The sequence below is a fragment of the Ranitomeya imitator genome, chromosome 6, assembly GCF_032444005.1.
Source record: "Ranitomeya imitator isolate aRanImi1 chromosome 6, aRanImi1.pri, whole genome shotgun sequence".
NCBI classification, from domain to species: Eukaryota; Metazoa; Chordata; class Amphibia; order Anura; family Dendrobatidae; genus Ranitomeya; species Ranitomeya imitator.
Genome location: NC_091287.1, coordinates 215462954 through 215489442, shown reverse-complemented (window position 1 = coordinate 215489442; position 26489 = coordinate 215462954). Strand labels below are relative to the sequence as shown.

Sequence of the window (26489 nt, the reverse complement as noted above, 5' to 3'; positions counted from 1 at the left end):
GAGTCATGACCTAAAATTTGCCGCGGCGTGCTGCTAAATGGGTGTGGTTGAGGCGTGGATATGGGTGTGACTAGTTGTGAAACTTTGTCCCTCTTTCCCTTCTTCAAAACTTGGGAGGTATGATACCGCATTTGCCAGATCGCGGCAAGAGCTGCAAATTTCCGCAAATCCCATAGGGAATGAATGAGGCCAAACGCAGTGTTACCGTAAGTGATCCGTTACGCGGCAGATGCGGAAAAACTGCCGGTTCTGCTGCAAAAGGCTACTTTCACATCAACGATTTTTGACTAAGTCACTGCCGATAGTGTCATACTCACCAAAGGGAGAGGCAGCACTAAAAGTGCCTAGGGCAGCAGAAACTCTAAGTACGGCCCTGATAGGCCGGTTCATAAGTAATAGCAGATGTAAACAGAATGGAGAGCTCCAGCTTCTGCAAACAAAAAAAATTGAAATTACACTTTAATCATACTTGCGCTTAAATTAGAAAATTGAAAATTGCACTGGAGCCCACGCCAGTTTTTTCCGTGATTTAACCCTTTATTTTAACAACTAGAGCCCCCTAATTTTGCACACACACACTACTAACATTATTAGTGAGAAATATGTTAAAAAATAAGGGATATGAAATGGCTTACTGTATGTAAACCATGTCTCATATCCTGTCGGGTTTGGGAAGGAGATAGCAAAAGCCAGCAATTGAATTACAGGCTTTTAAGCTATCTACCACTGTATGAAATATATATATATATATATATATATATACACAATGGATCCATGGGCTCAAAAATTCATGAAAACATATATACAGTCTATATATATATATATATATATATACACATGCATCCATACTATGTGTAGACATTTATTTGATTTATTCTATTCTAACCTGTCAGTGTGATTTTACTGTACACGGCACTAAATTGCCGGCTTTTCTACAGAACACCGATGCGTATTTCTCACAAGTCACACTGATGGTCCGTGTGTAATCCGTATTTTTCTCGCCCCAATAGACTTCCATTGGCGGATTTTTTGCGCAATATGCTGACAAACGCAGCATGCTGCAATTTTCTATGCCCTTAAAATACGGCTGCGTTATATACGGCAGATAGGAGCTGCCCCATAGAGAATCATTGGTCAGTATGCAATGCATAGTTTTTGCGCCTCTCATACATCAGTAAAACTCTCTAGTGTGACCCTGGCCTCAGGAAGCTGTAAGGTATCGGGGGATCGTGTCGAGTTGAATTATAGAAAGTCTTCTGCTGATTCAGGAACGTCTATTAGACGTAGATTGTTTCTCTGACTGTGACTTTCAGGATCATCCAAGTTGTTGCTTTTTATTTGCAACATTAGACTGTAGGGATAACTATTTGTGATGAGCAAGTATACTTGTTGCTCGAGTTTTACTGAGTACACTCGGGTGGTCTCCGCAGGGCCGCCAACAGGGCATTACTGCCCTTACTACGGTATGGGGCCCGATGAACAGTAGTAAAAATGGGGGCCCGGATGCGCTGGCAGCCCCGGCCCTCCTCCCTTGCTATTGCTGGTCAGGCCCCAGGCGCAATAGTTCATGGCCGCTGCAAGCCAGATACATAACAACACTGCAGTGATTTAAAAATACAGCTACAGTGTTAGTGCATCTGGCGTCCAGAAATGGGTGCTGTACCTTTAATCAGCAGCAGGCCCAAGTGCATCATGGTCCTGACGCTGGTCTTGTGACACGCTGCACGCTCTTCTTAATGTAGGAGCAGACTGCAGAGCAGCATGTAATGTTTGTGGGAGACAGGAGAAGATACTTAACCCTCCGTCACATACAACTGATCTGACAGGCGCTTCTCTTTTACTTTCATTTCTCCTTCCTCACCAGATTGTGAGGAAACCCCCTCCCTCCAGGTAGTCTCCTGTCTCTTGAAGGTCTGTGAAACCTGATATCACAGTTGGATTTCAGAGCTTCAGGGGAGAGGATATAGCTGCACAGATCTCTCAGGCTCATTGTATGTGAATACGTCACATTCGGTAAGGTTGGTATTTTATGTTTTTATTCATCACAATAGTTTATTTAGCTTGTTTTATGAATGTATAGCACAAAATGTGAGGATATTTCATAGAAATAAGGGAGATTTTATAAAAGAAAGTGTGCTGCTCAGGCATATACAGTAGTTCCCTAACATATTCCTTCTCTTGCTTCAGATTATCTGCTGAAATGGAGAGGAAAATGTACAATTTATCCAAACAACTTGATGTTGAGGAAGTAACAAACATGCAGTTAGATGATAGAGACCTCACACTGAATGAGGATTTAGGAGAGGAAAGTGAGATTGATTCTCATGATGAGGTGGAAGAATGTGTCCTGGATTCTGAAACAGAGCAAGATGGTGACAGTGGTGAGGATGAAGAAGTTGGATCATATTATATTGGAAAAGATAAAAATACTAAATGGAACAAGAAGCCATTCCAGAAAAAACGTAGGGAACCTTTAAACATTATTACTCACCTTCCTGCAGTAATAGGAACTGCACGTAATGCAAAAACTGCAGTTGAATGCTGGAACAGTATATTTACAGATGACATTCTGGACTCTATTGTCACATATACCAACCAATATATAGACATTATAAAGGACAAGTACATCTGCAACAGAACCATCAAGCCCACAGATGAAATAGAACTGCATGCTTTTTTTGGATTACTGTACCTTGCAGGAGCTTATAGGGCAAATAGACAAAGTTTGGAGGAACTTTGGGGTAAAGATGGGGATGGAGTTGAAAAATTTAGCCTTGTTATGTCCATAAACAGATTCAAGATTCTAATTCGTTGCCTTCGGTTTGACGACAGAACTACCCGAACCGAACGCAAAACACATGACCGACTTGCTCCAATTCGTGATATATTTCAAAGATTTGTTGTAAACTGTAAACAAAGTTATTACCCTGGAGAGAATTTCACTATTGACAAAATGCTCCCTGGTTTTCGTGGTAGATGTGCCTTTCGTCAATATATTCCATCAAAGCCAAACAAATATGGAATAAAAATTTATGCCCTTGTTGATGCCAGTAAGACCTACACTTACAACCTGGAAGTTTATGCAGGAAAACAACCAGAAGGTCCTTACTGTGTGAGCAACAAACCCATTGATGTTGTAAAAAGACTGGCTGAACCCTTATTTGGATCGGGTCGCAATATTATAGCTGACAATTGGTTTACAAGTTGTGATCTGATTGATTATCTGAAAATTCAGAAGCTGTCATATGTGGGAACTGTAAGAAAAAACAAAAGGGAATTGCCGCCACAGTTTGTACGTGTGAAAGAGAGACAACAGTACAGCAGTATGTTTGCATTCCATAATGGAAAGGCTTTAGTTTCCTATGTACCACATGCCAAAAAAATCGTACTTCTTCTATCAACACTTCATGATGATGCTGCCATCGATCCTGGGACTGGGGCAGAAAAAAAACCGGAGATAATTACATTTTACAATGCCACCAAAGGGGGTGTGGATACAGCAGATCAGATGTGCTCCACTTTCAACGTCAGCAGAAACATCAAACGCTGGCCAATGGTCATATTTTTTGCTATGTTGAATTTGGGTGGTATAAATTCACAAGTAATTTATCTTGAAAACAAGCTTGAACCACTCCGTAGACGATTGTATCTGAAAAAATTGGCCCATGAACTAGTACTTGGAGAACTACGCAGGAGAAGCGTGAAAACAATCGGTATCCCCTCTCGCCTTCAAGTTCAGCTCAAAAGGTTCCGCCCAGAAGATGATGGTGAAAAGTCACCATCTGCACCACCTGCCAAACGGAAAGCGGAACCAGAAGGCTTTCAAATTATGAATGTCTCAAATGTCATAAAGCAATTTGCCTGACACATGCAAAAATGGTGTGTAATTCTTGCTATTTACTCTGCAAGTGTGACTTTTCTGGGGAAACCTCAGCATCTACTTCTGATTGAATATGTTTTTAATAGTACTTAAGGTACCTTAAAATTAAGTTTGTGTTCAAAAATTTTCTTTGTACATTTTTTTGAGAGAGTCGAACTGTGGACTATTTGGCGGGAGTTTTGAAAAGTTTGTATTTCATAGTTATTAGTTTTATGTTAAGTAAATGTTTTTTTTTTCAACTGATTATGTGTAGTCTCTTTTATTACATCCCTATGAAGGTCACTGATCACTTTTAGAGCACTGAAATTGCAAACATTAGATATTATAGGTATTTTTCCAGCAGGCGCCTGACAGGCACATTGTATGTGAACTCGTTAGTCCGAATATTGTATGTGACGGAGGGTTAAGTCGGCGGTGAGCAGGGAGACAAGGCGGGCAGTGTGTGAGGACTCAGAAGAAGCTGCAGAAAGGAGTGAGGTGAGAGAGAAGACGGGAGGCTGCTAAGGGGAGGATATGAGAGGCTGCTGAGGTGAGGCTGCTGAGGTGAAGAGATGGGAGGCTGCTGAGGTGAGGAGATGGGAGGCTGCTGAGGTGAGGGGAGGCTGCTGAGGTGAGGAGAGGGGAGGCTGCTGAGGGGAGGCTGCTGAGGTGAGGAGACGGGAGTCTGCTGATGTGAGTGAGGAGGGGAGGCTGCTAAGGGGAGGATATGAGAGGCTGCTGACGTGAGGAGGGGGGCTGCTGGGGTGAGGAGATGGGAGGCTGCTGAGGTGAGAGGCTGCTGAGGTGAGTGAGGAGAGGGGAGGCTGCTGAGGTGAGGAGAGGGGAGGCTGCTGCGGAGTAAGGAAGCTGCTGAGGTGAGGCTGCTGAGGTGAGAAGGGAGGCTGCTGATGTGAGGAAAGGGGAGGCTGGTGTGGTGAGAGGGGAAGCTGCTGAGGTGAGGGGAGGCTGCTGAGGTGAGGGGAGGCTGTTGAGGTGAGTGAGGAGTGAGGAGGCTGCTGAGGTGAGGAGAGGCTGCTGAGGTGAGGAAATGGTAGGCTGCTGAAGTGGAGAGGGGAGGCTGCTGAGGTGAGGGGAGGCTGCTGAGGAGAGGTGAGGCTGCTGAGAGGGGAGGCTGCTGAGGTGAGGCTGCTGAGGTGAGATGGGAGGCTGCTGAGGTGAGGAGAGGGGAGGCTGATGAGGTGAGGATAGGTGAGGCTGCTGAGGTGAGAAGCTGCTGATGTGAGGAAATGGGAGGCTGCTGAAGTGAGGAGAGGGGAGGCTGCTGAGGTGAGGAGAGGGGAGGCTGCTGAGGTGAGTGGAGGTTGCTGAGGGGAGGCTGCTGAGTAGTAGATATGAAATAGCAATGCCGATGTTTATTAAAGGGAACCTGTCACCTGAATTTGGCGGGACCGGTTTTCGGTCATATGGGCGGAGTTTTTGGGTGTTTGATTCACCCTTTCCTTACCCGCTGGTTGCATGCTGGCCGCAATATTGGATTGAAGTTCATTGTATGTCCTCCGTAGTACACGCCTGCGCAAGGCAAGATTGCCTTGCACAGGTATGTACTACGGAGGACAGACACAGCCAGAAAAAAGTAAAAAAAAAATATAGACACAGCCAGAAAAAAGTATTTTAATATTCTTAATTTAACCATACTTACCATACTCGATCACCTGCAAAAAATTAAAAATAATAAACCAACCATATACTACCTTTCCGCCATAGTCCAATTAATAACGAGAGTCCCACCACGATCTCCCCTATAGAACAGTGACATCGGGTGATGTCACTGCTCTATAGGCCCTCCAGTGACACACTGACAGGAGACAATGGCTCCTGCAGTGCATCACTGAAGAGGTTACCTGAGTTCAGGGTCTCACTTTATGGCAAAGCTGAGTGGGAATTTTCCCACAGCAATGCCACAAGTGAGAGTAGGGACTATGTCTCATAGAGGCGGAGGAATACATTGCTGAAGGATACCTTCCTTCATTGTATTCCTGGAGCGCGGTCACATCAGCTGATGTGGCTGGTCTCCACGGAGATCGTCGTGGGACACTCGTTTTAATTGGATTTTTGCGGATCAAGGAGTATATTGTTTATTATTTTAATATTTTTTACAGGTGACAATGGCTTCGGGGATCAAGGTGACATGGTGATGTATGTACTCTATGTTATATGTACTGTATGTCTATATGTATGTTGTATGTAGTGTATGTGTGTTGTATGGTGTATGTTGTATGTGCTGTATGTTGTATGTCGCATGGTACATGTCGTATGTCGCATGGTGCATGTCGTATGTGCACACAGTCTAGACGAGTCCAGCTCTGCTACATCTGGATGCCTGAAATCCAGATGTAGCAGAGCCTGTAGATGATCACCGGAGATAACTCTCCAGTGATCACCTACACTGCAGCGTTCTCACAATCAGCTGATCAGCTGTTTGTGAGAACCAGACAAGTGAACGGAGATAACTCCCGGTCACATGCACGGCAGTTCTCACGATAAGTTATGGCGAGAACTGCAGTGGATGAGGGACTTCCGGCGGCGGGACAGGTGAGCCAGCATGGACATGCGTAGTAAGCTGCGTTTACGCAGTTACTACGCATGTGACTAATCATTAGATGCAGTTTTATCGCATCTAATGATAGTCTGGTAAATTTACGGCGCGGCGACGGAGCGTCGCCGCATTGTAAACAGACATGCTGCTTTCTGAAAAGACGCGCCGCATGTCCGTTTACGCGGGTCTGCCGCCTGCGTGTTTTACCACATAGTGGAGACGGGATTTCATGAAATCTCCTCCACTATGCTGTAATATCTGGACGCTGCGTGTTTGACGCTGCGGCTCTATGCAGCGTCAAACACGCAGCGTTTCCTGAATGTGGAAACATACCCTAATACACCCGGAGTGTAGGCAGCATCTTCAAAGAAGAGTTCTCTAAAGCCGCCTCCTGCATTTCCAAATGTTTTAGTGTACTGAGAGACATCAGCAGAAAGAAGACGGGGAGGAGAATGCATCCAGATATTTTGTACCTACGACCAGGAACAAGCAGTGCATATGTACACAGGCTGGCACAATTCGACCAGTGCTCACACTGGAAAATAAGCACTGTAAATCAGAAGGAAGGCAAGGACCAAACATGTAAATGAGGAAGCATAACCGTGGACCAGACTTCACTGAAGCTTTGTCATTTGTGTACAAATTACCTTGTTATTTTTTCATACAATGTACCAGTAATAGGTACAGTGCTAGTATGATTTTTATATGTACAAAGTCCCCTACAACACTGAATAGCCCATTTAAAATACATTTTGTGGGTCAATAACTCCCTTTAAGACTGGTTCAGGCGCAGGTTGGGTGCTCGCGTACTAAGTAGCATTGCTTAAAGATGCCACAAGTTTGTCAGGAGTCTGCTTCACTTATCTGAGTTCCAGCTAGGTGTCTTAACCATAAACTGATGCTACTCATGACTTCCACGCTATGGCCAGTGTTATTTCTAAGCTCTGCCCAGATTGCTAGATGTTGTTCATATTTACCTGCCAATTATCTTCCATTCACTTGCAACTATTAGGGTATGTGCACACGTCAGGATTTCTTGCAGAAATTTTCCTGACAAAAAACGGTTCTAAGTTCTGCCAGAAATCCGCATGCATTTTTTTCGCGCTTTTTCATGCGTTTTTGGTGCGTTTTTCCCAAATGCATAGAATAGCGGGAAAAACACAGAAAATCCGCAAATTTAATGAACATGCTGCTTTTTTTACGGGAAAAAAAAAAGTGCGAAAAAACCTGAACGTGTGCACATACTCTTAGGGTATGTGCACACGTTCAGGTTTTTTTGCGTTTTTTCGCATCGCGGTAAAAAAAAGCAGCATGTTCATTAAATTTGCGGATTCTCTGCGTTTTTTCCGCTATTCTATGCATTTGGGAAAAAACGCCCCAAAAACGCATGCGGATTTCTGGCAGAAATGTCTGGTTTCTGTCAGGAAAATTTCTGCAAGAAATCCTGACGTGTGCACATACCCTTATTGGTCATGTTTACATCTAGCCTCTGCAATCAAGGTAATGCATCCCTCCATGTGAGTTTCTAGTTTGTTTATACTTAAATGTTCTCCCGGGGTTAACCACTTACTTGCTACAAGTCCTAGTTTGCAAATATCGCTGTTATCAACCATTAACCTTCTAGAAGATAGCACATTTAATTTATTGCTCTTTTGCTCCTGTTGTTTAACCATTGCCTAGCTGAAGGATAAAGGGGCAGCACGGCGGCTCAGTGGTTAGCATTGCAGCGCTGGAGTCCTGGGTTCAAATCCCACCAGAGACAACATCTGCAAGGAGTTTGTAAGTTCTCCCCGTGTTTGCATGGGTTTCCTCCTTGTACTCTGGTTTCCTCCAACATTCCAAAGACATACTGTAAAGTGCTGTGGAATATGTTGGCGCTATATAATTATTATGCATTCCTAATATTTACTGCTTCCTGCTGTTACTATAAGTATCCACAACCCTGGCTCTGCTTTATCTGTGCTATCCACTCCACTTTTGTCTGGTGTCATGCATACCTTGGTGAGTTCTGGTCCTCGCCGATCCACGTGTCATCCAGCAAGATCAATTCTGTGGCAGCATCGCAGTCAGGCTGTGCTGCTCACTCTGGTCTATGGTTCAGAGAACCAAGCTTACCAGGTGGGCCCTGAACATTGAGTGTATAAAGGGTTACAGGTAGAGTTGAGCGAATATTGTAGGTTCCCCGCTTATTCGGCAAGCTATAGCGCTTGCTGAATAAGCTGCCTTGGGAACCCGGCCTCCCGGATTGTGCCGGCTGAACAGCTGATTGGCATGGCAGCGTCATGTGTCGCAACTGTGTCACTGTCACAGCACATACATGGACAGCCTGTGTGTTGGGCTCTCCATGCATGTGCTGTGACACAGCCGCGACACATGACGCTGCCATGCCAATCAGCTGTTCAGCCGGCACAATCCGGGAGGCCGGGTTCCCAAGGCAGCTTATTAGGCAAGAGCTATAGCTTGCCGAATAAGCAGGGAACCCGAGAAAATTCGCTCAACTCCAGTTACAGGAACCCCAGAGTTGAATGTTACACAGTGCTGGACCCAGTTTATATTTAGTAAAACCGGTGACATGGGAAATAGTAGGATCTTTATAGGAGGTACTTGCATGGCAAATTTAATAAAAAGGTACACTAAAAAGTGGAAGCAATACAAACATTTATGTATTAATAAAATGATATGGGCTAAGAAAACAAAATGTGATGGGTTTTCTTATGAAGAGAGAAAAATCATGATAAATGTGAAATTAATATAAATGAAAAAAATCTTAAAAGGTTTTAGACTATTCATGCACGGTTTCTATGTATTTGACAAACTGAGTACATGTTCTGTCTATGGGGCTGTTCACATGACAGTGCTTTTTTCACGGACTGTGTCTGCGAAAAAATAACAGACATATCCAATTTTGATCCGAGTCACACATATTGAAGTCTACAGGTCTGTGATATTCACGGACAGTGCACAGATACGTTCCGTGTGCTACCACTGCTGCACAAGCACTCACAAGGCTGTGTTAATGGAAAAGTCAAAGGGAACCTGTCATGTCGTGTATACCATCTAAAGTGTCCCCAGTGCATTGTTAGTGATGCAATGTGCATCACTAACACGCTTTTTCCATTAAAATCGCAGCTGTAATTCTTATAAAAAAGCACTTTCTATAGCTATATCTTACCTGCTCGTTTTGTCACAGAGGTGTGCTTCATTCCGTTCAGTCAGGGTTATCCACACCCACGCAATTTGAATTATGTTCCTCGGGATTGAGTCGATGTCACTGTGAATCCTACGCTTGGACAGTGTCTATTGTTTTGCAGCATTGGCACAATGTCTATTGAGGGAGCCACGCCTGAGTAATATGTAATTGTTGACCCGCGTTTGTGCATTGTCCATCGGCAATCCGTGCATGTGCTGTGTCGAGGAGACGCTCGGCACAGCGCATGCATGCATCACCGATGGACAATGCATAAGCAACGCACTGGGGACACTTTATATGCTACAAATGACATGGCAGGTTCCCTTTAACATTAGGGCTTTTGTAAAAAGGGGGAAAAAAATTGAACGTGTAAATTAAAAAATGGTCCCATCAGGATGAGGTTACAGTATCTTCACCTTGACTCTCTCCCACACTAATACTGCCAACTGCAGTCCCCTGAAAGCACTAATATGCAGTCTTCAGAAATAACACGGGCCTCCACTAACCTCAGATGCTGTATATAATGCTGAGGAACAGGTTACTCAAAAGAAGAATGAAGAGGTTGAGACCACATACAGTTTCTAGTCTGTAACCAAGAGAAATCGGCTACACCATCTTAACGCAAACACCTTAATGATTTGGATTTTTTTTTAAAGCAAAATTGATTTCACATTTTAGAAGAGGTGGAAGAAAAGGTGAACAAAACATTTTAGGACAATGTAAAGATTAAATGCAACAAAATATTCCATAACTTTAATGTTCATTTAATGTTCAAGTTACAGAAACAAATAGTGAATACATTCTACATAAACATAATATTTTACAAAAAAAATATCAGTCTGCAGAATAAAAATTTACACCACTTTGTTTTTTGCAAATTAGAATGTAAACACGTTCATATTTTTAATCATCTTCGCTAAGTGACTATATGCTATGCTTTTCATTTGTCCCTCAATCTTTACAAGAAAAGCCTTTATTTCAATGGATTAAATGGTTAGACCATGACTAGACAACCCTTTCTTAACGGCTGAAGTGTCCTTGGTGTCTCTCAGAGGTCACGTGACATTGCATCATAAGATCGCTATAGTCAATTAGCGACTGCTGATCAACTGGCGCCTTCAGTACTCGGTCAGAGCAGATGCCCTTAAGTTAAGAATATGTTTGTTTTTTACTTCATCATGAACAAGTTAGCAGTTAAGAATGGGGTGTCTAGCAGTGGATAACCCTTTTAAGGCTCACTGGAATACATCATGTATGCCTCTAGAGCATCCCCTTTAAAGAAGATATAATATTTCTTACTGAGAACACATTGGTAAGGTATGTCATGTTGGAAAGTGCTCACAGCCTTCTGCACTGCTGACATATTTCTGCTTGACACCACCTTCAGCACCCTTTAATGCAGGGTCAGAAGTCCTGTAGCTGAAATCTTTCAGCAGTGTCAGAATGGTTTGGTATCATGTATTAGGCTAGGTTCAGATTGCGCTAATGGGACCGCGCTAATGAACAGCGTTGCACGGCGAAATTAACGCCGTGCAACGCGTCCATTAGCGCGCCCATTGGCAGCAATGGGAACGCGCATCGCTAGCGCGTGCCATTTTCGGCACGTGCTAGCGATGTGCCGGTGTTTTGTGACGCGCCTCGGACGCTGCTGGCAGCGTCCGTGGCGCGCCCGAGGTCCGTTCCCCGCTCTCGCAGATCGGGGATCTGCGAGAGAGGGGACGTTAAACGTGACCCCGAAAAAGACATTGCGTTAGCGCAATCCGCTAGCGCTTAGCGCTAAACGGATTGCCCTAACGCAATCTGAACCTAGCCTTAGAAAATGACTTTGCTTTAATTTCCTCTTCAAGTTCTACATCTTTGTTACATAGTTAAGATAGAGTTTTCTTGGGACTGCTTAAAGGAGGTGTTCACAGCAACGCCTTTAATTATTCTTTTATGTCCTATTAGGGCATTACAGAAGGAAATAGCCCCTGTTTGGGACATTTAACAGCCCCTGCTGGATTGTTTAGTATGTACATGTATCCTTTTAGTGGTCACTGTACAATGCATCAGTGTGGCTGGCAGAAGCAGTTAATTACAGAGTTTCAACAAGAGGGAGAGACATTGATTTCATGGAAGAAAACAGCAGTAGTCCTTTCTTCCAGGAGGTTAAATGGATAACATACTAACAGATCACAATCTAATCTCTCTTCCCCCTCACGCCCTCTTTGATTGGCCCAGGCAGCCTAGATTTCTCCATATATACATATTATCTCCAGCTCCCAGACACCTGAGAAAAGAAATTGGACATTGAAATCAAACATGCCTGATCCTTTTCTACACCTACATCATGAGGTGGTCTCAATGCATATTAGATGGTTGCCCCATCGTGCCAAAATTGGCAGGTTTGGCTAACTTTCCTCTAATACGAGTCTTGGAGGTCCTTTAACTTGTGTTCTATCAGCTCAAGGTTTGGTATGGATACAATGCTGTACTCTTGTGCGTGTAAATGTAACACTGCGCATAAATAGCCAGAATTGGATTGCACATGGTTCTGTTTTGACTTGATATACAAGACAATGCAGAAGTAGATTGGAGAAACCAACGCTTCATTCTGCACAAGTCCATAAAGCTAATGAGGCATATACGCTTTCAGTGCTTATGTACATCTATAGTACAGGAAACCCTAGTTTAGTCCCCTGACAAGCATGGGTAGCAATATGAATGAGCTGCAGTATTTGTCTGTGATAAGGCTGATCTTTAGCTCAGAGCATACTGGGCCATAAAGAATTTCCTGGCTATTATTACCTGAATGGGGTGGGCAGAGGACAGGTATTTTGTGTTACAGAAATGAAACACAGTAACTTAAAAAATAATGTCCAAATCATTTACACCGCTGTTCTGCAGTGACACTTGATGTATTGTACTATTCTAACCAAAACGTTGCATCAGGTCTCTCCAAGGCAAAATCTAGCAATGCTACAAACAGCAACTAAGAAGTAATGCAAACTAGAAATGCAAAGAGCAAATCTCCGGGATAGGAATTGCTCATAGAGCAACGCCTCTACTACAGTAACGCATATTCATCCAGCCATTTACTTTGATAAAGCCAAACTCTTGCACTGAAGCTTGTCCATCTCTTGGCTGATGTTTCCCTCTACGGTGTCACACTGAGCAAGGAGCCCCTAAAAAACAGAAAGCACATTACTGTCATGTCATAACTTAGCCATGGTCCCCGTTATGTCCCTGAACCTCCCCTCAGAGGCGACTGTCCATAAGCCGTCTTATCTACTGTTCATCAGTCACCAGATAACGGGCGAGATGACATTTACAGTAATACACAGTATTTAGACATTAGAAGCTTTTCATTATGCATTCTATGGAAGCCGGTTTTCAACTTGTTTTATACATGTTTAAAATAAACTTAAAGTCGCATACATGATACCGTAAAGCGGTAGACATTCATGCCATATTGGGAGGGTACGCCATATGTGTTTGATAGATGCAGGTTTTACGTCTGCAAAAAAACACCCGTGGACTCCCACAGATGGGAAAACGGAGGTCCCGAACATGCTTGATGAGGCACAGTAGTCTCGCTCAGCTGGATCTAAAAACGTCTGATTGTAATGCCTCCTCAAGAAAAAAGCTCCTTTAGTGCACAGGATTTTTTTCACATTATTTTGAACATTTTGCAATAAAACTAATTAAAAGCATATTCAAAGAATTTCTTAATGCAGATTTGGAATAAAATCCACCCTAAAGAGGAGATAATCCATGCACATGGTTCTCTACAGTAGATCATGTGCTTTTCCCATAAACAGCAGTGGAGCGAGCCACAGATACTGAAGACCGCCTGTCAAATAGTGCCAAATGGGGTAACACATGGCATTCTCCTGTACGAGGCATCCAGAGACACGGGCACCGTTAGTACTTCCAGTCCTTGGTCCTCAGCTGCTGCCACTACTCTTCTCACATGGACTATACTCAGGGATGTGATAACAAGCCTCCTTATAACTGCTGGTGTTTTCAAGTAATGTTCCCATTTTAGAACTGACTTTTTTTATATTACATTTCTCTGTTCACGGAACAGACACGAAATTCAAGTAGAAAATGAATCCATTATAAAACTGATGCAAACTAAAGTAGATTAAATTGACTCTAATGAGGCCCCATCTGGCTTGTAGCCACTATGTATTAATGATCGGAGTTCCAAGCTGGCCATGACAATAGTGCCGCGCTCCCATGAGCCACCAGGAAAAATGGATAAAAAATCCTTTTTTGTTTCTTACCTGAACCTTTTTTACCAGACCTTTTCTTTTCATCCTAGAGTCACTGAAATTTTCTGGCATAGTCTGAGAGGCAACACATAAATTATTATTACTTTACAATTATTTTCTTAGCAGTCAAAAAAAAAAAAAGAAAAAAGAAGAACATTAAATTAAAAAAATAGCTTAAATTAAATGACATAAATCACACATTTATTACAAAACAAAGACAAGCATGTAATTACACGTTACAGGCCATTTCACAGCTAAAATACCAGGGAATGTGTCACAATTTTGCTCTGTTCCATTTAAGGGGAATATAAATTTGCAGTGAATAACACACTTTTAAATTGTAAACTATTTTTAAAAGGTACAATGGTTGCAAAAATATTCACCCTTTTGGCTTTTTATCTATTTTGTTACATTGCTCACCTGTGTTTAAATATTTTTGCAATACGATTTGTGTGTGATGCATCAGCAATAAATAGTCAAAGTTGGTGAAGTGAGAAAAATATAGGCATAAATCAAATTTACGAGATCAGATAAGTAAAAATTTGGCATGTGCATATGTATTCACCCCAATTATCTTGATAAGTCACATGCTGAGTGAAAGGAAGTCCACCAGTTTGCAATCCCAGTGTCACCTGGTCTGTGAGTTTATACACACCTCACTGGTTATGAGACACGACATATTGTACTTCATGTTAGTGGTAACATTTCTTTGATATGACTTGCAGTTATTTATGAAAAAAACAGAAATTTGGCAAAAATTTAGAAAATATGGTAATTTTCAAACTTTTAGTTTTTGTGCCCTTAATTTTGGAAACAATTTTTTTTAGGAAGTTATAAGGGTTAAAACTTAATTGAGCGATTTCTCATTTTTTCCAACAACAACAGGGACCACCTCACATTTGAAGTGACTTTGGGGGGTCTATATAACAGAAAATAACCAAAAGTGACAATTCTAAAAACTGCACCCCTAAAGCTGCACAAAACCACATTCAAGAACTCCCCCCCAATTCCAACTCCATCCCTAACACAGATATAACCCCAACATACCCCTAACCTTAATCCCAACCCTAACCGCAATACCACAACAGTAACCCTAACTGCAAAGAAGGGGGTGACAAAGGGGGGTTTAGATTTACTATTTTTTATTTTGATCACCGTGATGGGGTCTATCACTATAATCAAAATGAACCAATAGGAAAAATCTCCTGTTGTAGAGGGACCCCATTTTTCTCTCCTCTGGTATGCTAGATCATATCAGAGGAGAGAGAAATGAATGGAAAATCTGATTTGATTTTTTTTTTTTTGTGACCAAAGTGAACTAATTCAGTGAACTAATTCAGTGAACTATTCAGTGAACTAATGTGTTTTTTTTTATATATTTTAAAAAGTTTTTTTTTAATTTTTTTTTTTACATGCTTCAATAGTCTCCATGGGAGACCAGAAGCTACAGTACTTTGATCGCCTTTGCTAAACACAGGCGATCTGATCATCGAATCAGATCGCCTGTGTGTAGCAGAAATGCTCACTTGCTATGAGCATCGACCACGGGGCGGCACTCATTGCAATCTGGCAATGACAACCACAGAGGTCTGCTACAGACCTCCGGTTGTCATACCAACCCATTGGTGACCCACGATCATGTGACAGGGTCACCGATGGAAGATTAGTGACGTGCTTCCTGTAAGCGCGAGTTAAATCTCGCTGAGCGAGATTGACAGCAGCATTTAACTAGTTAACAACCGCGGGTGGATTGCGATTTCACCTGCAGCTGTTGAGGGCACGTCAGCTGTACAGATCAGCACTCATGTGCCCGGAAAGGTGCGGGCTCAGCGCTGGAGCCAGTACCAAACAGGCGGAGTCCGCCATCGACGTACTATTACACCCAATGTCGGAAAGGGGTTAAGGAGTTGTCATGTGGCTGTGATGTCTGCAGCCATTGTAAACTGAAAACGAGAGCAGAACATGATGTGATGCTGGACCAACTGGAAGTAAAAGACTGAATATATATTACTAGATGGTGGCCCGATTCTAACGCATCGGGTATTCTAGAATATGCATGTCCACGTAGTATATTGCCCAGCCACGTAGTATATTGCCCAACCCCGTAGTATATTGCACAGTCACGTAGTATATTGCCCAGCCACGTAGTATATTGCCCAGTCACGTAGTTTGTTGCCCAGCCACGTAGTATATTGCTCAGTCACGTAGTATATTGCCCAGTGACGTAGTATATTGCCCAACCACATAGTATATTGTCCAACAATGTAATATATATTGTACAACCACGTAGTATATTGCCCAGACACGTAGTATACTGGCCAGTAATGTAGTATATTGCCCAGCCACGTAGTATATTGCCCAGTGACGTAGTATATTTCCCAGCCACGTAGTATATTGCCCAGTTGCGTAGTATATTGCCTAGTGACATAGTATATTGCGCAGAGCCACGTAGTATATTGCAGAGCGATGTAGTATACAGCACAGAGCCTCGTAGTATATTGGCCAGTCACGTAGTATACAGCACAGATCTACAGATGGCGGCCGCCGCGAGCAGCTCAGCGGACTACGGAGGGTGAGTATAGCAGGTTTTTTTTTATTATTATTATTTTTAACATTACATTTTTTACTATTGATGTCACATAGGCAGCGTCAATAGTAAAAAGTTGGGGACACACAGGGTTAATAGCGGCGGTAACGGAGTGCGTTACCCGCGGCATAACGCGGTCCGTTACCGCCGGCATTAACCCTGTGTTAGCGGTAACCGGAGGGGAGTATGCGGGCGCCAGGCACTGACTGCAGGGAGTAAGGAGCGGCCATTTTCTTCCGGACTGTGCCCGTCGCTGATTGGTTGCGGCAGCCAAAACAGGCAGCTGGCGAGACCAATCAGCGAATGAATATCCGTGACAGACAGAAGTGACCCATAGACAATTATATAGTAGATTTCATGTATATTGCTGCTTACATCCATGACTACAGCGCAAATCAACACTGCAGCCAATCGCTAAGCTCAGTGATTATGAAAAACAGAAACCACAGAACTCAGTGATTGGTTGCAACGGATATGTGCTCTGAAGTTGTTACGCTACCACTGCAGCCAGAGACAAAGACCGGAGCATTATTGAGGAGGCCATATTAGACCCATGGAGGGGTACTGACAGGTTTTTTTTTAATAATTTTAACCCAGCACAGACTGATGTAGTAAAAAAAAACGGTTGTTACTTAACGGTAATAGGATTTTACAGAGTCCACAACAGCACCCTACAAGAGGGGATCCGCCCACCATCAGGACAGGAACCTACAGGATAAAAAGGGGCGGCCCCCCTCGTCTCCTCAGTTTGTGTTTCAGAGTATAAAGGACACCGCCGTCGAATTAGTACATGATAATTTCCACTTAAACAATACTAAGTAACATCACCCCTACAGAGTGAAATCTAAAAAGCACACCTTCCAATAGAGTGCAGGAATCCAGAGATGTGGTATTTCCTGATGAAGGGGGCATGAGACCCCTGAAACGCGTAGAATAAAACCACTGTGAATCAACTATACTCTCCTGAAATTCATCTTAGCGGCAGCGCAGAACTTTAACTACAAATCTCCCTTTGATGAAAGTAGGATTAAACCATTTAGGAAATCCCTTCTTTCTATCCTCAGCCTTCGCAAGGATATCATCCAGCTTGGGGCCAAATAAGTACTCACCCCTGCAAGGAATTGTACACAATTTTGCCCTAGCTTGAGCATCACCTTCCAGGTCTTAAGCCAGAGTGCCCCCTGGGCAGCATTCGAGAGGCCTGCCGATCTGGCTGCTAGTTTTAAAGAGTCTACTGACGCATCCGCCAGATACGCTACACCTTCACGGACCTGAGATAGTAAATCAAGCAGTTTGTCTCTAGGGATCTTAGCTTTTAGCTGCTCCACCAGCTGACCCACCCAGACCATAACAGATCTGGCAGTGCAGGTGCTAGCGATTGCAGGTTTAAAGGCTCCAGACGATGACTCCCAAACCTTCTTCAAGAAATGTCCACCTTCCTGTCAGATGGATCTTTAAGAAGGCCTACATCTTCCAGGGGTAGAGTGGCTGACTTTGATGTGGAAGCCACAGCTGCGTCCCCGGTAGTACCTGTGATCCACTTCCGGGTCACGAGCGCTTTGCCTTCCGCTCCTGAATGAGACGCCGGGATCACCAGCGATGCGCTTGCGCGAACCAGGACGGCATTCCCCAGACCCTGGGATCACGACATCCATGTGCCCAGCTGAGGAGGGGTCTGCGTGCAGGACACCACCGATGCTGCTTCCAGTGCCCCCGTCTCTGCCGTTCCCACAGACACCGCAGCAGAGGCTGATGGACCTGGGTAAGATCTTCAACCTGTCTGATCCCATCTAGGAAAGCAACTCAAACTGAGGAGGCGAGGGGGACCACCCCTTTTTAACCTGTAGGTTCCTGTCCTGAAGGTGGGCGGATCCCCTCTCGTATAGTGCTGTCGTGGCGATAGGAAAAAAAAATATTTCCACAAAAATACATTTCAGATGAGAGATTGTGTAAGTATAATGTGGGAACAAAACTGACCATATTTTTGGCAGATCTGACAATAACAGAATACACTGTGTGCAGAATTTTTAGGCAAGTTGTATTTTAGAGGATAATTTTTATTATTGATCAACAACTATATTCTCAATCAACCTAAAAGACTCAAATATCAAAGCTTAATATTTTTGAAAGTTGGAGTAGGTTTTATTTTAAATTTGGCTATCTTAGGAGGATATCTGCTTGGGCAGGTAACTATTACTGTGCAGAATTATTAGGCAACTTAATAAAAACCAAATATATTCCCATCTCACTTGTTTATTTTCACCAGGTAAACCAATATAACTGCACAAAATTTAGAAATTAACATTTCTGACATGCAAAAATAACCCCCCCCCAAATTAGTGACCAATATAGCCACCTTTCTTTATGATGACACTCAACAGCCTTCCATCCATAGATTCAGTCAGTTGCTTGATCTGTTCACGATCAACATTGCGTGCAGCAGCCACCACAGCCTCCCACACACTGTTCCGAGAGGTGAACTGTTTCTCACATTTTATGAAGGACCGCAGGTTCTCTATGGAGCCAAGATCAGGTGAATAAGGGGGCCATGTCATTATTTTTTCTTTTTTGAGACCTTTACTGGCCAGCCACGCTGTGGGGTAGTTGGAGGCATGTGATGGTGTATTGTCCTGCACGAAAATCATGTTTTTCTTGAACGATACAGACTTCTTCCTGTACCACTGCTTGAAGAAGTTGTCTTCCAAAAACTGGCAGCAGGTCTGGGAGTTGAGCTTCGCTCCATCCTCAACCCGAAAAGGTCCCACAAGTTCATCTTTGATGATACCAGCCCATACCAGTACCCCACCTCCACCTTGCTGGGATCTGAGTCGGAGTGGAGCTCTCTGCCCTTTACTGATCCAGCCTCTGGATCATCCATCTGGCCCATCAAGAGTCACTCTCATTTCATCAGTCCATAAAACCTTTGAAAAGTCAGTTTTAAGATATTTCTTGGCCCAGTCTTGACGTTTTTTCTTATTCTTCTTGTTCAAAGGTGGTCGTTTTTCAGCCTTCCTTACCTTGGTCATGTCCCTGAGTATTGCACACCTTGTGCTTTTTGATACTCCAGTAATGTTGCAGCTCTGAAATATGGCAAAACTGGTGGCAAATGTCATCTTGGCAGCTTCACGCTTGATTTTCCTCAATTCATAGATAGTTATTTTGTGCCTTTTTTTGCCCAACACGCTTCTCACGACCCTGTTGGCTATTTGCCATGAAACACTTGATTGTTCGGTGATCACGCTTCAAAAGTTTGGCAATTTCAAGACTGCTCCATCCCTCTGCAAGACATCTCACAATTTTGGACTTTTCAGAGCCCGTCAAATCTCTCTTCTGACCCATTTTGCCAAAGGAAAGGAAGTTGCCTAATAATTAAGCACACCTCATTTAGGATTTTGATGTAATTAGACAACACCCCTCCTTATTACAGAGATGCACAACACCTTATTTACTTAATTGGTAGTTGGCTCTCAAGCCTGAACAGCTTGGAGTAGGACAACATGTATAAAAAGTATCATATGATCAAAATACAACTTGCCTAATAATTCTGCACACAGTGTATATCTATCAGTTGTAGCTCATCCAATCAGCTCATGAGTAGAGGTGCTGAAAGTCAAAACCCTTTACAAATTAATTCTAAAGGTCTAATCTTAAGATAGGACTATCAAGTTTAGAACCAGGATGACTATAAAATGAGACAAAGTTGTAATGCAAGGAATTGTTGTCAGTAAACAATGAAGGGGGACAGATTGTGGCAGCTTCAAATTGTTAATTAGCTGTTAAAGGGGATAGCTGGGACTTTGCAACAAAAATTGTGCTTACCTACCTGCCTGTTGTTTTCGGCACTGTTCTCTGCCTTCACAGAGTGGTCTCAGACCGCTCCTGCCAGCGATTCAGTTGCTTCTGCTGTCATGTTAAAAGAGTGGTAGCTTCTTTTCCGCTCTGCTCTGACAGGGCAGGACTTCTGATGTCATACTGATTGACAGCTGGCTCCCTTCTGACTAACTGGAGCAGCAGGCTGTCAGAATGAAGTCGGCAATCGCGCTCCATCGACAGAGCAGCCCTGAACTGTTGACATGGAGCAGCTGAATAGCCAGCAGGAGCGGCTTGTGACCACTCTGTATCGGCGCAGAAAGGCGCCTAGAGCTCAACAGCCCGGTATCTGCCTGTTAAGGCTTATGCCCCTTTTTCTTTTCTTTAGGTTTAACCCCTTTCTGACCTCGGACGGGATAGTACGTCCGAGATCAGAAGCCCCTCTTGGATGCGGGCTCCGGCGGTGAGCCCACATCAAAGCCGGGACATGTCAGCTGTTTTGATCGCTAAACGGCGTAGCGAGAAAAAAAGTCGAAACGCCAGAATTACGTTTTTTTGGTCACCGCGACATTGCATTAAAATGCAATAACGGGCGATCAAAAGAACGTATCTGCACCAAAATGCTATCATTAAAAACGTCATCTCGGCACGCAAAAAATAAGCCCTCAACCGACCCCAGATCATGAAAAATGGAGACGCTACGAGTATCAGAAAATGGCGCAATTTTTTTTTTTTTAGCAAAGTTTGGAATTTTTTTTCACCACTTAGGTAAAAAATAACCTAGTCATGTTTGGTGTCTATGAACTCGTAATGACCTGGAGAATCATAATGTCAGGTCAGTTTTAGCATTTAGTGAACCTAGCAAAAAAGCCAAAGAAAAAACAAGTGTGGGACTGCACTTTTTTTGCAATTTCACCGCACTTGGAATTTTTTCCCGTTTTCTAGTACATGACATGCTAAAACCAATGATGTCGTTCAAAAGTACAACTCGTCCCACAAAAAAATAAGCCCTCACATGGCCAAATTGACGGAAAAATAAAAAAGTTATGGCTCTGGAAAGAAGGGGAGTGAAAAACGAACATGGAAAAACGAAAAATCCCAAGGTCATGAAGGGGTTAAAAAGTCATAAATCCCCTTTAACCCAAACAGGGATGTCACAGTGTAGTTTGATCATCATTACTCTCATTTGCACATGGAAACACTAGAAGCAAAGGAATGAAACTGAAAGGGAGAAGATACAGATTAGATATTAGAAAAAACATTTTGACAGAGAGGGTTATCAATGAGCGGTACAGGCTGCCACAAGAGGTTGTGAGTAGTGTTGAGCGATACCGTCCGATACTTGAAAGTATCGGTATCGGATAGTATCGGCCGATACCCGAAAAATATCGGATATCGCCGATACCGATATCCGATACAAGTCAATGGGACATCAAGTATCGGAAGGTATTCTCATGGTTCCCAGGGTCTGAAGGAGAGGAAAAGAGGGATGTGTAAAATAAAGAATTAAAATAAAAAATATTGATATATTTACCTCTCCGGCGGCCCCTGAACTCAGCGCGGGTAACCGGCAGGTTTCTTTGTTCAAAATCAGCGCTTTTAGGACCTGAGAATCACGTCCCGGCTTCTGATTGGTCGCGGGCCGCCCATGTGACCGCCACGCGACCAATCACAAGCCGCGACGTCACCGCAAGCTATTAACGCGCTCATTTTTAAAAATGAGCGCGTTAATGACTTTCAAAGACGTAGCGGCTTGTGATTGGTCACAAGCCGCTATGTCTTTGAAAGTCATTAACGCGCTCATTTTTAACCCCTTCCCGACCTTTGACGCCACGTAGGCGTCATGAAAGTCGGTGCCAATCCGACCCATGACGCCTATGCGGCGTCATGGAAAGATCGCGTCCCTGCAGATCGGGTGAAAGGGTTAACTCCCATTTCACCCGATCTGCAGGGACAGGGGGAGTGGTAGTTTAGCCCAGGGGGGGTGGCTTCACCCCCTCGTGGCTACGATCGCTCTGATTGGCTGTTGAAAGTGAAACTGCCAATCAGAGCGATTTGTAATATTTCACCCATTATAACGGGTGAAATATTACAATCCAGCCATGGCCGATGCTGAAATATCATCGGCCATGGCTGGAAATACTAGTGTGCCCCCACCCCACCCCTCCGATCGCCCCCCCACCCCCCCGATCTGGCCGGTACACTGCTCCGGCTCCCCTCCGCCCTGTGCTCCGCTCCCCCCCGTGCTCGTGTCCGCTCCCCCCGTGCTCCAATCACCCCCCCGTGCTCCAATCACCCCCCCTGCACTCCGATCCACCCCCCCCCGTGCTCCGTTCCACCCCCCCGTGCTCCATTCCAGCCCCCCCGTGCTCCGTTCCACGCCCCCCGCGCTCCGTTCCACCCCTCCCGCGCTCCGATTCCCCCCCCCCGTGCTCCGATCCCCCCCCCCCGTGCTCCGATCCCCCCCCCCGTGGTCCCCCCCCCACCCTATCATACTTACCGATCCAGCCGTGGTCCCGTCCGTCTTCTCCCGGGCGCCGCCATCTTCCAAAATGGCGGGCGCATGTGCAGTGCGCCCGCCGAATCTGCCGGCCGGCAGATTCGTTCCAAAGTGCATTTTGATCACTGAGATATAATCTATCTCAGTGATCAAAATAAAAAAAATAATAAATGACCCCCCCCCTTTGTCACCCCCATAGGTAGGGACAATAAAAAAATAAAGAAATTTTTTTTTTTCCACTAATGTTAGAATAGGGTTAGGGTTAGGGGTAGGGTTAGGGTTAGGGGTAGGGTTAGGGGTAGGGTTAGGGTTAGGGGTAGGGTTAGGGTTAGGGGTAGGGTTAGGGTTAGGGCTAGGGTTAGGGGTAGGGTTAGGGGTAGGGTTAGGGTTAGGAATGTGCACACGTATTCTGGTCCTCTGCGGATTTTTCCGCTGCGGATTTGATAAATCCGCAGTGCTAAACCGCTGCGGATTTATGGCGGATTTACCGCGTTTTTTTCTGCGCATTTCACTGCGGTTTTACAATTGCGATTTTCTATTGGAGCAGTTGTAAAACCGCTGCGGAATCCGCACAAAGAAGTGACATGCTGCGGAATGTAAACCGCTGCGTTTCCGTGCAGTTTTTCCGCAGCATGTGTACAGCGATTTTTGTTTCCCATAGGTTTACATTGAACTGTACACTCATGGGAAACTGCTGCGGATCCGCAGCGTTTTCCGCAGCGTGTGCACATACCTTTAGAATTAGGCTATGTGCACACGGTGCGGATTTGGCTGCGGATTCGCAGCAGTGTTCCATCAGGTTTACAGTACCATGTAAACATATGAAAAACCAAATCCGCTGTGCCCGTGATGCGGAAAATACCGCGCGGGAACGCTGCGTTGTATTTTCCGCAGCATGTGAATTCTTTGTGCGGATTCCGCAGCGTTTTACACCTGTTCCTCAATAGGAATCCGCAGGTGAAATCCGCACAAAAAACACTGGAAATCCGCGGAAAATCCGCAGGTAAAACACAGTGCCTTTTACCCGCAGATTTTTCAAAAATGGTGCGGAAATATCTCACACGAATCCGCAACGTGGGCACATAGCCTTAGGGTTAGGGTTGGAATTAGTGTTGTGGTTAGGGGTGTGTTGGGGTTAGGGTTGTGATTAGGATTATGGCTACAGTTGGGATTAGGGTTAGGGGTGTGTTGGGGTTAGGGTTGTGGTTATGGGTGTGTTGGGGTTAGGGTTGTGTTTAGGGTTATGGCTACAGTTGGGATTAGGGTTAGGGGTGTGTTGGGGTTAGTGTTGGAGTTAGAATTGAGGGGTTACCACTGTTTAGGCACATCAGGGGTCTCCAAACGCAACATGGCGCCACCATTGATTCCAGCCAATCTCGTATTCAAAAAGTCAAATGGTGCTCCCTCACTTCCGAGCCCTGACGTGTGCCCAAACAGTGGTTTACCCCCACATATGGGGTACCAGCATACTCAGGACAAACTGCGCAACAATTACTGGGGTCCAATTTCTCCTGTTACCCTTGTGAATCTAAAAAAATGCTTGCTAAAACATAATTTTTGAGGAAAGAAAAATGATTTTTTATTTTCACGGATCTGTGTTGTAAACGTCTGTGAAGCACTTGGGGGTTCAAAGTGCTCACCACATATCTAGATAAGTTCCTTGGGGGGTCTAGTTTCTAAAATGGGGTCACTTGTGGGGGGTTTCTACTGTTTAGGCACACCAGGGGCTCTGCAAACGCAACGTGACACCCGCAGACCATTCCATCAAAGTCTGCATTTCAAAAGTCACTACTTCCCTTCTGAGCCCCGACGTGTGCCCAAACAGTGGTTTACCCCCACATATGGGGTATCAGCGTACTCAGGAGAAACTGGACAACAACTTTTGGGGTCCAATTTCTCCTGTAACCCTTGGGAAAATAAAAAATTCTGGGCTAAATAATTATTTTTGAGGAAAGAAAACGTATTTATTATTTTCACGGCTCTGCATTATAAACTTCTATGAAGCACTTGGGGGTTCAAAGTGCTCACCACACATCTAGATAAGTTCCTTTCAGGGTCTAGTTTCCAAAATGGGGTCACTTGTGGGGGGTTTCTACTGTTTAGGCACATCAGGGGCTCTGCAAACGCAACGTGACGCCCGCAGAGCATTCCATCAAAGTCTGCATTTCAAAACGTCACTACTTCAATTCCAAGCCCCGGCATGTGCCCAAACAGTAGTTTACCCCCACATATGGGGTATCACCGTACTCAGGAGAAACTGGACAACAAATATTGGGGTCAAATTTCTCCTGTTACCCTTGGGAAAAATAAAAAACTCTGGGCTAAATAATTATTTTTGAGGAAAGAAAACGTATTTATTATTTTCACGGCTCTGCATTATAAACTTCTATGAAGCACTTGGGGGTTCAAAGTGCTCACCACACATCTAGATAAGTTCCTTTGGGGGTCTAGTTTCCAAAATGGGGTCACTTGTGGGGGGTTTCTACTGTTAAGCCACATCAGGGGCTCTGCAAACGCAACGTGACGCCCACAGAGCATTCCATCAAAGTCTGCATTTCAAAACGTCACTACTTCACTTCCGAGCCCCGGCATGTGCCCAAACAGTGATTTACCCCCACATATGGGGTATCAGCGTACTCAGGAGAAACTGGACAACAACTTTTGGGGTCAAATTTCTCCTGTTACCCTTGGGAAAATAAAAAATTGCAGGCTAAAAGATCATTTTTGAGAAAATAATTTTTTTTTTTTTTTTCATGGCTCTGCGTTATAAACTTCTGTGAAGCACTTGGGGGTTCAAAGTCCTCACCACACATCTAGATTAGTTCCTTTGGGGGTCTAGTTTCTAAAATGGTGTCATTTCTGGGGGATCTCCAATGTTTAGGCACACAGGGGCTCTCCAAACGTGACATGGTGTCCGCTAATGATTGGAGCTAATTTTCCATTTAAAAAGCCAAATGGCGTGCCATCCCTTCCGAGCCCTGCCGTGCGCCCAAACAGTGGTTTACCCCCACATATGGGGTATCAGCGTACTCAGGACAAACTGGACAACAATATTTGGGGTCCAATTTCTCCTATTATCCTTGGCAAAATAGGAAATTCCAGGCTAAAAAATCATTTTTGAGGAAAGAAAAATTATTTTTTATTTTCATGGCTCTGCGTTATAAACTTCTGTGAAGCACCTGGGGGTTTAAAGTGCTCAATATGCATCTAGATAAGTTCCTTGGGGGGTCTAGTTTCCAAAATGGGGTCACTTGTGCGGGAGCTCCAATGTTTAGGCACACAGGGGCTCTCCAAACGCGACATGGTGTCCGCTAACAATTGGAGCTAATTTTCCATTCAAAAAGTCAAATGGCGCGCCTTCTCTTCCGAGCCCTGCCGAGTGCCCAAACAGTGGTTTACCCCCACATATGAGGTATCGGCGTACTCGGGAGAAATTGCCCAACAAATTTTATGATCCATTTTATCCTACTGCCCATGTGAAAATGAAAAAATTGAGGCGAAAAGAATTTTTTTGTGAAAAAAAAGTACTTTTTCATTTTTACAGATCAATTTGTGAAGCACCTGAGGGTTTAAAGTGCTCACTAGGCATCTAAATTAGTTCCTTGGGGGGTCTAGTTTCCAAAATGGGGTCACTTGTGGGGGAGCGCCAATGTTTAGGCACACAGGAGCTATCCAAACGCGACATGGTGTCCGCTAACGATGGAAATAATTTTTCATTCAAAAAGTCAAA

The 26489-nt window shown here is 44.2% G+C and overlaps 1 protein-coding gene across 3 annotated transcripts in view; it reads right to left on the bottom strand.

The window, feature by feature from the left end:
• Window positions 1-10332: 10332 nt before the first annotated feature.
• BAG1 (BAG cochaperone 1) overlaps window positions 10333-26489 on the bottom strand; it is a 53632-nt gene continuing 37475 nt past the window's right edge. Inside the window, exons 6-8 of one of the 3 annotated variants that reach the window (XM_069730473.1) lie at window positions 13875-13937; window positions 12685-12770; window positions 10333-11875 (exon numbers count right to left, since the gene is read on the bottom strand). In XM_069730473.1, the coding sequence (XP_069586574.1) occupies window positions 11803-11875; window positions 12685-12770; window positions 13875-13937 (222 nt within the window). In that variant the 3' untranslated portion in view covers window positions 10333-11802. Of the gene's footprint in view, window positions 11876-12542; window positions 12771-13874; window positions 13938-26489 lie in introns of those variants that run through there. The other 2 variants (XM_069730475.1, XM_069730474.1) reach the window with 2 other exon arrangements.